The sequence below is a fragment of the Anoplopoma fimbria genome, chromosome 13, assembly GCF_027596085.1.
Source record: "Anoplopoma fimbria isolate UVic2021 breed Golden Eagle Sablefish chromosome 13, Afim_UVic_2022, whole genome shotgun sequence".
NCBI lineage: Eukaryota > Metazoa > Chordata > Actinopteri > Perciformes > Anoplopomatidae > Anoplopoma > Anoplopoma fimbria.
In genome coordinates this window covers 23218085-23230116 of record NC_072461.1, presented here as the reverse complement: position 1 = coordinate 23230116, position 12032 = coordinate 23218085, and the positions used below count along the sequence as shown (strand labels likewise).

Genomic DNA, 12032 nt, shown 5'->3' with positions numbered 1-12032 from the left:
ATTTTGTTCGTCTCCGCTGTGATTCAGGGTGAGGGTGTTCGACCTACGAGCCGGCTCCTCCGTGGCGTCCCTGTACGCCCACCACCTGGGTGTCACCTCGGTGCAGGCGGACGACTGGAAGGTGGTGAGCGGCGGAGGCGAAGGATTGGTGTGCGTGTGGGAGATGAGGATGGGAGCGAAGCTGTGGGAGATGCACAACAGGTGGGGGTCGTCTTTCTCCAGAGACACAGAGAGGAGATCATCCAAACTCTCAGCTACACTGATTTAAATGAACGTCGTAGTTAAACAGGCTTCAAAGACGTCACATTTGTTCATGTTACTGAGTTTCTCTGTTTGTTTCTAACGCATCACAGTGTGTGATGGTGTGTGCCTTTGAGATTAGAGTTAATTAAGGCATTTACAAAACCCTTTAAGCCAGTGATTGTACATATTTTGTTTCTTCTCATTTATGTTATTTGTTGTTCTACAAATGAATGCGAGTGCCAAAAGATAAGATATTTGTTCCAGCAAAATGATATGTTGTTTATTTCATTGCTGGCACTGACAAATTCTTAATAGCTCGTATTAACAAATGTAAGTAACATTCTTTTATTTTGAAACTGATTTTGTACCACATCAACATAGTCCAAGTTAAGAGAAAATGTCAATACATGCAGCTGTTTGCTGTTCACTGATTAGGATACTTAAATTTTGTGTCAAATCTGAGGATTAAAATCAGAATTTAGACATTTTTACATTCTTTACATTCAAAAACCATTGGTAGAAAAAGACAAACATGTACAAGTGAAAAAACAACTTTTATTTTTTGTACTGAAGGTGTTGTTTTCTGTCTCGGCTGCAGGCATCCTGTACGGCTCGTACGCTTCAACACCAGCACCCTGGTAACGGCCAACATCCCCGATGACAAGTCGCCAAGGGGGGCCTGCATCACAGACGATGACCTCACAGCTCACCGCAGGTCACTGACTTCCCTCCCACACTCTTCCTCTTCTTCTTCTTCTTTTTAAAAAAAAAATCCTGGCTCTCTTCTCGACATCCACCTCCCATTCTCCACAAGCTTACAGAGTCAGAACAAATACTGCTTCTCCTCTGTACCTTTAGCTGTTTTGTAGAAGCAAATTCAACCTGGTAACATTCTTACAAGGAACAGTTTGGTGGAATGACTTCACTCTTGGCAACATAACGAATAAGTTTATCTCCCAAAATGTCAAACCATTTCTTTAAATGGCAATATAATGCCGTTGTGAAAGTAATTGCAGTACCTTGTTATTACAAACGGGAATGAGGAAGCTTTTTTCATGCTAGTTGTGTCATTAATTTTACGCTTTCTCAAAATTAAATTAGGACTACATCTCCCAGACAACCTGCTGCTCCTCTCAGTTTGAGTTTATATTTAAGCCTACAAAGCAGCATGCAACAAACTGATTCAACTAATTCCAACCCGTATGATAAAGCTTAATTTTGCTCTTCAACAGATATGTCAGTGGTTTGAACTAGTATGATCAATCTCTGCTTAATAATTGAATAATTTTCAGAAAAGTGAAATAAGTAATATCTGTTATTGTTACTCATATAAATGTGTTTGTCCTTCAGACACAGGGGAGTCATCTGCCATTACGACTTCTCTGAGGATGCGTTGTCTCAGGATCACATCCTGCCCATCTGCAGGTCCGACTACATCGAGTCCTCCGGCTACAACTACAACATCGGCCTGGCGGTTCCTTACGACAGGCTGCCCGGCTCCCATCCATCCATCTGACACGCAGGTTTCTAAACTGCACCTGGGCTCAGTGAGTGACTGAACGGACAATAGAAACTTTTACCCCCTGATCAGTTTGATTCTCCAAACGGTATCCTTTTATTTAAATACTTTCCTTTCATCATGCTAGTCAAATCAAGCTTCTTAGGAATTTATTTTTCCCAATGTAAACGATCTGTAACTTTTGTATTTGTAATTTACAATGTGGAAGATGTTACACAGGATCACAGTCCTGTAAACCATTACTGTATAATTAATGCATTTGTATATGATAGCTGTCTGGATTTGATTCAGTGCTGCTGTGAAACATTACAGCAATAAAAAAAAAAAAAGGCATATTTTTTACCTAAATAAGATTCTTCTTGGTACATTTGTTATTGGTGTCCTTAAAAACAAAATTGTACACTTTTATCATAATTTATAAATTTATTTTGTTCATTAATACAATTCAGTACAAATTCTGTAATAATTCATCTCATAGAAAGTGTTAGATTTACTCAGTAGTGATCAAAAAAAGGTGGATTTTCACAGCAGTTGGTTGGTTACATATCATCTCAGCAGAATAGAGTAAATTGAACCTGTAACCATTCTGGAGCTTCATAGGACTGGTATGTGCATGCAGTCTCACTCTTTGGACATGAGCCAGAACAGATGACCCCATGAATGCCAGAACAGCCACTGATCATGACCGACTTCATCTAACAAGTTTTTTTACTGACGTACAAAGAATTATTCACAATGCATGCTGGTTACATAAAGATTAGTGGAATAGCAGGAGAATGCATAGAGGTAGTGTTAGCTTGAAACCTGATAGGAATGTAGTAAAAGATGGGAAACAAATCTATGTGTGACACTTGTAGGATCACTATGATTAAAAAAAAGTGAATTATTCAGGTTTAAACCTTTCACACCCAAATACTTCCACCATCTTCAGTCTTTTATTAATTCGTATAAAAATGTGCTTATACTACGGTACTAGGTCTATAATTATTTCCCCCTCAATCCAAAAATGTATTAGTGCATTTCAAGTGTTTGGCTTCATCCCATTTAAGGACTGTAGAGGCTCTGCTAAAAACAGAAGCAACATAAACAATTCTGAACAAGAACAACAGTTTCAAGAGGTTGTTTTCCCACAAGCCATTGTCGCGGTGTTTACATCTAAAAAGCGAATGTGCATCCGAGTCTCCATCTCAAGTCCTTTTAAAATCTGTGGGCAGATAACAAAACGCTGTCATAAGTAAGAGACTTAAAACCAGATCAGATAAAAAAAATTTGATGACAAAAAAAAAATTGTTAAAGTGCAAACCTCTTCAAAATGCTCAAACGTAATTCCTTCATAGAAATCATCTGGGCCCTGAAATGATGAACAGAAAAACAAACAAATGTGTAACTTGCTGCAGATATGCGTCTGTGAGAAGTTATTGTAACAGTTTGGTTCTGGAGAGTTCCGTTACCATGTGGGGCACATTTGTGCTTGCCACTTCCAACATGGCAGCATCTGCTATCGCCCTGGCAGCCTCCAGCCCGATGTCTCCACTTTTTGACAGGAGCTCCTCTACTACCTTGGATTAGAAGAACGTTGTTAGTCTTTAAAACCTTATGAGGAAACCGCCGAGGTTGACACTTTTAAATAACAGTAAGAGCTGTTCGATGACATGTTTGTGTCATACTATACTATGACCGTATTATGATAAACATTTTTTATGATATTCTTTCCTCGTGACATAGATTCTAATGACTTTTTTAAGACATAAGATTTTCTATGACTTTTTCGACATAATATACTATAACCTTTTGGAAATACTATAGTATGACTTTTTTATGATTTTTTATTTTACATGCTATACTCTGACTTTTGTGGACAAACTGTACTTTGACTTTTCTATTATTTTTTTGACAAGCTATACTGACTTTTTTCGACACACTATACTATGACTTTTTATTACTTATTTTGACTTTTTTTTTTTAAACACTATACTATGATTTTTGACATATTCCTTTTACTAGCCCACTTCTGACTAATGTCCAATTGCAGGAAAATAAGTCGGATGGATAAACCAGCAACGGGACGTCGCAGACTGCTGTGCCCACAATGATTTGGCTCCAATACGTCATCCTGAATCAAGCTGCACTTGACGGGTGCAACGCAGCACTCCGGTGGTACAAGAGGAGGCGGACTCTGTACTCGTATCAATGGTGCTTGGTGCTCAAACAGTAGTAAATAGTAATAAATAGTCATTTGAAGGACAATCTTTCATTGACGTCAAAGTTTAAATGTTAAGATGCCTTTACTATTATCTGCCAAGAGAATTGGTTTTGTTGCTATTCTTTACATTCCTCCTGGGAAAATTCAAAAACTGCTCAACAGGAAAGCAGAGCTGTTTTTCTTTTGTTTTGTCATTTGTTTCATGTATAGTGTGTGGGATACAACAACGTTCTGTTTTGCAACTAGGTGTTTAATAATGACATTAAATTATCATTAAAACATGAGCCCTTCAATCCTTTAGTACGTTTTTTCCGAAGGTTTTCAAGGGACTGTACCATGACTCTTAATTTTTTTTTGACACACTGTACTATGAGCTTTTTCAACATACTATAATATGACTCTTTTGATTTTTTTATTACACACTGAACTATGACTTTTCCAAGACTATTTTTGACATGTTATGCTATGACTTTTTGGAAAAAATATACTATGCCTTTTTTCGACATATGACTTTTTATCTATTACTCTACTATTCCAGAATAGCTGCACCATACTTCAACATCAGAAATAAATCAGTCAGAAACTGTAAATTCATGGGTGTACACATCCTTTAAAAACAAATTGCTTCAAGTACATACAGAACATGTGCACTCAATGTTTTTTTTTCTAAATCATTCTCTCTTGATCATAACGAGCTCCAGTTTAGTTGAGTAGGAATAATGGTCAGGTCTGTCTGTTTGAGGCTTAAAAAAATGCATCAAACAGACAGACCTGACCATCATTCCTAATTCAACAAAACAATAACAATATATACTTTTTAAAGGCAAAAATGAACTTCCAGACACATTCGCTTTCATTTGGTTTCATTTCAAATATCCCTACATTTAGAGTGGTGATTGTCTGTGTCTCACAGAACTGCACCAGACAGCAGGGGTTTATTTGAGCGAAAAAAGCTTTATATATGGCCTCTAAAGAGAAGGGACACTCTTCTCTCTACTGCAACTCTGTAATCCAGACTAATACATAATGTACAGCTGTATGACCAGTTTTGAATGGTTAATTTAATGTATGTCCCATACTCCGTTACAAAAATAATATAATTCTGTATCACTTCTTTTCAGAGACAACATTATGTTAAAGGTATAAAGCCATTCCAGCCTTTGATTGAGATATACTGTACGTGATTAAGTTATCTTACCTTCCTGTACTCCACCAGAGTGATGGTGCCATCATTGTCTGTGTCATGCATGTTGAAAAGGACTGGGATGGAACAGAACAATTTAGAGGTTAGTCCGATTTCTAAGGAACTTTCTGTCATCAAATCTAAGAGGAGAGGATCTTACTAATATATCTGAGGAAGTTGTGATTAGGGGAATGTTGCAGATGTAGAGATAAGGCGCAGAATAACAAATAAAGTTATCTTCAGGCCACATCAGAATCACAAATGAATGTAAAAAATCCCCCTGAGGCAAAAAAAATGCCATTACTTTCATTAACAGTGACATTTACAAAAGTCAGCCCCATGACAACACTTCATGTTTAACACTCTTGACGCACTGACAATAAAAAAAAAAACATAAATGTACTTCCTTCAGCAATGCCCAATGACATTTGGACAGCTCTGCTGATGTTATTTCTGAACAGTAGATAGATGTCAAATTGGCTCATCTCATAAAGTTCCTGAGGGAGACATTGGTTGTGACAGCAAGGCGAGCTGTGTGGATTTATAGTCACCCGATATAAATAAATAAAAAATCAAATCAAATCAAATCAACCCTTCTGCATTGAGGTTTTGTACAACAATGTTTGTAGTTTTTTTAACCAGAAAAAAAGTCTCTGTACTGGCAGTGACACCAGCTTGCTGCTAACCAGGAGAAATCATTTTAAGTTTTATGAAATGTTTTCTTTAAAAATCACAAATAAAATAATGAAAGTAAGCCAACTCATTGTCTCATATCCTGGAGAGCACACTGCTTTAATATTCTTATCCTCTCTAATCACAACATTTATTCTACAAGGAAGTTGTAAGAGTACAGCCCCAAACATACTATATTTTTTCCCTTTTTTTCTTCAGCAGTGCAAAACAAAACAGACTGATTAGCAAACAAGGAAATACCAGAGTTAACATATTTTTGGCAGTGGAAGTGGAGGAAGTCTTTGGATCTTTTTTTAAGTAAAAGTATCAATACAACAAAGTAAACATAATCCACTGCAAGCAAAAGCCCTGCATTCAAGTTTTTACTCAAGTCATTTTACTCTTTTCGCCTAAAACTGTTTTTGCTGAAAACTCGTAAGCTGAAATGTAACAAAACGATACTAAATTGCACTTATGTACAGTACTTGAGTAAATGTACTGAGCCATTTTACATAACTGTTTTATAGATACTTCAAATGTATTTACAACAAATAAGCCTTCAGTCAAATGGTAACAGAATTAATTAAACAAGCATGCATTTGCAGTAGCTGCTACCACGTACTCATGAACGCATTCACACAGACACACACACAATCTCTCTAACACTTGACCTCAATTGCGAATGAGTTTTGAAGGGGCGGGGTTTAAGTATAGGGGGCGGGTCAAGCCGTCACTTATGAAAAAGGTACTCTGAGTGCAAAGATGCCTCCCACAGAAGTCTACAACAAATGGTTTATCAGTTTGGCCATGCAACGCAAATATGTTTATCAGTAATGTGTCTAACTGTTATTAGCCACTCTCTTTGCCACACCCCTTTTAAGCCAATTGGCATAAACACAAACACCCACACACTTGCCAAACTTCAGCCTCATAGAGCAAAAACTGTGGCTGCCAAGGAGTGTTTGTGGAGATACCAACAGACACACCGACAACATGAGCTTCAACTGACTGACCAACGGACAAAATGAACTAAAATACGCCCAAGAAGTTTGAATTTCTTGGTTGAAGTTCTTTTGTATGTCGTAGTCTCATGCATTACTGGCCAAACAAAGACAGCTACCACACAGTACAACAAATGATTTCAGTATTCTTGAACATTGACAGTAAATATGAGCTTTTGGTGACAGACAGGAAATGCTTCTTTTAAACTCAAAAAGCATGATGTTATTTTTGATATTTAGGAACAAAAAATAAAAAGAGAATTTGAGCAGAATTCCTCCCTCAGAAGACTACATTTCAATGCTGTTACAGATATTTTGCACTGTGAGAAAGGGCCGTGGCTGCTATTAGTCGACTAAGTAGCTATTATTCATTGCAAAGTTTACCTACTTGGACAACCCAGGGCAAAAATTGGCACTAATTCCCCTAATCTAGCACTCCTGCAACCTGCACTTAGCACTGTCCACTCTGCACATTTTACATGAATCTTTTGTCCTTAATGTACCCATCAAGTACAGCACAACACTCTATCATACGGGTGAGGTCAGGTAGTCCCGGCTGCATGAATGACGAACAACTTGAAACAAAGTGGTTCTAACTTGTTTGAATAGCATCTAGAGCGTTTAATAGGGCAAGAGTCATCTGAGGACGTACCCAAATGATATCCTACCTGTAACACCTGAGACAATGACCTCATTCTGTGTCAGTACATTTGTCTTAATATAAGTAAACAAGTTTGTTCAGGAATGTGTACAATACCAGTTAAGCATCTATACCAAAATTAGCCTAAAGGGTCACTTAGGCTAATTTCTACACAAATCCTTCTACACAACAAGGCCTCTTGATGAGAAAATATTGTAATAATTCCAATAATTGATCAATCTACGATAATATTGTTACTAAATCATCAAATTTTGTTTACTTGCCACTTACCAACAGGGGAAAAAATATACCTTGTTGTACCAGGTACCAGGCCCTGGCACTATTGCTAATTTGCCCAGTTGTTATTCTAGCCAACAACTAAGTAACAGGTGATTCCCATCTTCCGAATTTCTAACACTCTTTTCTAGAGTTTGTTAAAGTAATTCTGAGAAATGTAGGAAACACCAAACTCTACAAGATACTGTAGGTTGAGGGGAAGAAGACAAACCTAAATTGCAAACAAACTAAGTATAATATAATGGTATTATGATATCAGAGGCTAATTTTGGGTCCTGACTTAGTGGCTACAAATGATCCCATTCTACTTGGGATTGTGAAGCTGCTGTTCTGGTCCTGTTCCCAACCGAGCCGTGAATACCTACAAGTCTTTCCAATGTGGTATCCGTCATGCAGTGAGGGATCCTGCCACACTCTTCAAAGCATGTCGCTGGTGATTGAAATAAGATACTCACAACACGAGTTGTTATCTACACTGGTTGGGGCCTTTTTTCCTGGTGTTTTGTAATTGAGGCAAAAAGGAAAACACGGGAGGCTACAGCTGTCGCCTTAGACTAATAGTTGAGAATCTTACCCAACAGGTATATCTGGTTGTATCTAATACTGTTATTAAAGGGAAGTGTCTTACAGCGAAGCTTCTCTTTCCTCATAGCTTCCTTCTCCTCCACCGTCGTCTTCAAGGTTGGAGGGCGAAAGTGGGACATGACCATGAGGAACTGCTCGAAGCCAATCTCATCGCAGGAGCCCACCTCATCCTGATGCTGGTTTCTGGATGACAGATAGAAGAGATCAGAAGTTCAGGCATTATGAATAAAAAATGTAAGCAACGCAGCCGTTTAAAAGTCTACACCAACACAAGTATTTTCTCAAATTGTAAATGGATCATACGCAGATGGCAAATAATCTGTTTTTGCAAGATTTTTTGTCTTGACATTTAACCTGAAAAGACGACATTTTCATCATCGGATTCTATGGAGTCAATGAAAGAATCTAATTTTCTAAAATCATTTAAAGATTATTATTTTTGCATTTGGTTCCTTAAGGTTCCCATTGTGCACATGCCTTGTGTAAACAAAAATCATATGGACTCACTGCTTGTTTATTGGACAGTTTATCCTGTTAGGCAAGAGGTGCTTTTTTTTTTTTTTTTTTTTACAATGTCAACAAATGCCTCTTTGCAACCATAAAACCCCCAGTTAGATGTTGTGTCCTTCAGGTAATGGATGGATTACACATGTTGTCTCCTACAATTTCTTATTGAAGGAGACTGAAAATGTCATTGTTGTTTGAATGTCATTGTTTTCATTTGACACAACAAACAGATGAAAGCACTAAACTCTCAAGAGTTTGACTAAACCAGGTTAAACATTCCTGGTGTTAATGCACCTTAAAACTCAAAATGTACAGCTATCCATCCATCAGTTAGCTCGCCAACTAGCCTGTAGCTCCTATGCTATACTTTAAACTAATGCTACTCAAATCCTTTCACAGTAAGAGTGATCCACTACACTAAATACATGACAGAGATACAGATACCTTAGGCCTTTAAATGAATATAACCACTTGTGTCTGTAAGGTCAATTTTAAGCTAACATAAAAAACAAAACCAGAAAGGTAATGAGCATATTTTCCAAAATGTGAAACTATTCCCCTTAAATTAGTATTTAATTTAGAAACGTAATTAATTATTATTCAACACATAAAAACACAGCTTTTACATATCATATTTAATATTAACCATATAAGTTGGTTGTGATATGTTATCTTTTACAGGCCTTTGATGATAATGAAGACTGTTAGAACTACTTTTCACAGATCATATAAGAGGGGTTTTGTTTTGAAAGTTTGTTTGATTATATTCCAAATAGATCATGATAGTGCTAATATAACTTTATTGGCCATCGGGTGGTCAGACAGAGTGTGTTGTAATACGACGGCACTTACCTTTTATCAAAGAACGCTTCAATAATTTGCTTTCTGATTGGGTTGTTGGCGAGGGCTGGTATGCTGTCCAAGTTATCTCTACTGCAGTGTGACAAGACGAAGTCCATCATCATAAAACAGATACTACAGTACCAGAATACTGTAATAACAATAGATGGTATTTATGGGAAGTAACATGAACAGTAACTCTCTCTGAAGCTAAACAGTAAATAAATACCTGATATGTAAAACACTGGTTCCCTGTTTCCTTTTAAAGAGCAGGAACTTGTGATCCAGCACTACCAGCATGCCACTTTGGCAGTTGTATGTGTGTGTGTTGGTTCATGAATGAGTGTGTGTGAACAGTATGTGTCAGCTGTGTGCTTTATGCATCGACATATTGCATTTACATAATGTGTCTGTGTTTGTATTGGTTCAGCCATCATCTGTCTGCATATGTTTCTTGATGCCAGAAATGCCCACAATTCATAAGTCCAGACACCATGCAGGTACTATTTCCTCTTTAGTGATTAAAACCACATGCAGCTTACTAGCAGAGCTTGACCACTTCTTTTTTTTTTTTTTTTTAAACAAACTACCTTATTGTCTCTTCATTGTCACTCAGCTGCTGGAATCTTTTGTGTAGGTTATTGATCTGCTCCAGTGAAACTGAAAAGAAGCAAAACACAAACATCATGGAAGTATGTCAACGATACACCCATAATTACTCCACACCCATCAGCAGACCTCATGAATTCCATAAACTGTTACGGGCGACGTCCAACATGATCATTAACAGAAGATTATTGTTATTGAAAATGTAAAGTCACTCATTTTCTTGATTTTAATTGAATTGTAACATACTGGATTATGATTAAACAGTGAGATTTCTCTCCAAGACTCTCTCTGCTACAGTTTAATGGAAAAGCAAACACCTGTAGTACTGGGATTGTCTTTTTACTCCATTTCAAAGTGTTCCTTGAATCATTAACTCACTGTGTGGACTAATGACCACACACCGAAAGGTTTACACATCATAATCCGGCTCCTCCTGCAGACGGGTTTGGCATTTTCAATTGTTTCGGTAAACACTTAATGTTTATTTTGACCTTTTTTTTCTTTGCCCTTATCCCAGAGGCTGCTAAGTGGGTGTTTTCAGTAGCGACTGTAGCTGCAGAGCGTTGGGTGAAGAATATGCAGAGACAAACAACAGCCTCATGCAGAAACAAGTTTGTTGGCCGATGTGGGCGGTGTCCCTGTTACATGTGTAGGATCAACAGAGGTAACACACAATTAACTACAACAACACGGAGCAATTAGCAAAGTATAAAATAAAACAACAACAGAATATTTGGTGTGTGCTTTACCACCAGGACTTGGGCGTGCAATTAAACATTTCAACAGTGTCAAGAACATACAAGTCCATAAAAAAAACAACCCACTGAGTCCAGAGAGAAATGGGGTCCAAGCCCCACCTCGAGGAAACGAAGACAATACAATAGTTCAAAGTCTCACCCACGCACTATCAATAAAGTTTGCCTCAATCTGGGAAGAAAACTTTATCGCTGCTTCTCAAACTCTGCATGCCACTGCATGCAAAAAGATTTCACATCAGAATCCTGACATTTCTAAAAATAGATCCACACATTTCTGCTGTTTCTGTCTGCTTTTTGTTTCATATCTTGAATTAACTTTCCCCCCCCACACACACACACACATGGGAGGAAGAGAGAGGGTGTTTATGACATGAAATTATGTTCATAGCAGTTGGACCAACTCATAGCACCAAATGAATTATTTCAATGTTTACTGCAGGCAAAGGTAAGAAGTGACAACACAAATGAATGCAGATTCAAAAAATAGTAATCTCACAGGATGGATCTAGTATGTAGTTTTTTTTTCAAATACATGAGATTATTCTTATTAATACTAAACTACTGGTGTCACCAGTCACAAATGGGTAAATTGGAGCTAAACATCTGCATCTATTTCTTCACATACATAATATATAATATGGTTTTACTACGTTTACTGATCCAAGCAGCATTTGACTTTGGAGATATGTTTGGCACAGTGACCAGGTCTCCATTAGTCCTGTCATCGTTCATTTCCTTGACGATCCAAGCGTGCCAAATGTCACCAGACTTCTACACCTCGACACTGAACGACTTAACACTGAATCAGCACTTCTAAATAGTTCTAATAAAGAACTTTTCTAATGGGTTATTTTTTTTTTTACTACTTACATCCTGTTTTATCTGCCAGGTCCTGGTACTTGTGCTCGACGCGCGTCTGTGAAGCTCCCATCTCTGCTGATCCACAGTCAGTGCGTCGGTGCGCAAAATCTGGTT

General features: G+C 37.6%; 2 protein-coding genes across 2 annotated transcripts in view; one reads left to right on the top strand and one right to left on the bottom strand.

Annotated features, from left to right (window-relative positions):
• fbxw8 (F-box and WD repeat domain containing 8) overlaps positions 1 to 2465 on the top strand; it is a 22513-nt gene extending 20048 nt beyond the window's left edge. The window contains 3 exon segments of the mRNA XM_054610139.1: positions 28 to 201; positions 842 to 958; positions 1594 to 2465. Coding sequence (XP_054466114.1) covers positions 28 to 201; positions 842 to 958; positions 1594 to 1759 — 457 coding nt within the window. The 3' untranslated portion in view covers positions 1760 to 2465.
• tesca (tescalcin a) lies at positions 2166 to 12032 on the bottom strand. Its single transcript, XM_054610140.1, has 8 exons — positions 11928 to 12032; positions 10281 to 10350; positions 9703 to 9783; positions 8387 to 8526; positions 5164 to 5225; positions 3214 to 3321; positions 3066 to 3113; positions 2166 to 2966 (listed from the first exon to the last, which is right to left on the bottom strand). The coding sequence occupies exons 1-8, from the start codon at positions 11986 to 11988 to the stop codon at positions 2874 to 2876; spliced, it is 663 nt and encodes a 220-aa protein (XP_054466115.1). The 5' UTR covers positions 11989 to 12032; the 3' UTR covers positions 2166 to 2873.

Excerpts from the sequence above, each read along its gene's own strand:
- tesca (XM_054610140.1), bottom strand. The coding sequence starts at position 11,988 with ATGGGAGCTTCACAGACGCGCGTCGAGCACAAGTACCAGGACCTGGCA. Across the intron at positions 8,527-9,702 it reads GAAGCGTTCTTTGATAAAAG|AAACCAGCATCAGGATGAGG; the intron begins GTAAGTGCCGTC and ends TCTGTCATCCAG. Across the intron at positions 2,967-3,065 it reads CGTTTGAGCATTTTGAAGAG|ATTTTAAAAGGACTTGAGAT; the intron begins GTTTGCACTTTA and ends ATCTGCCCACAG.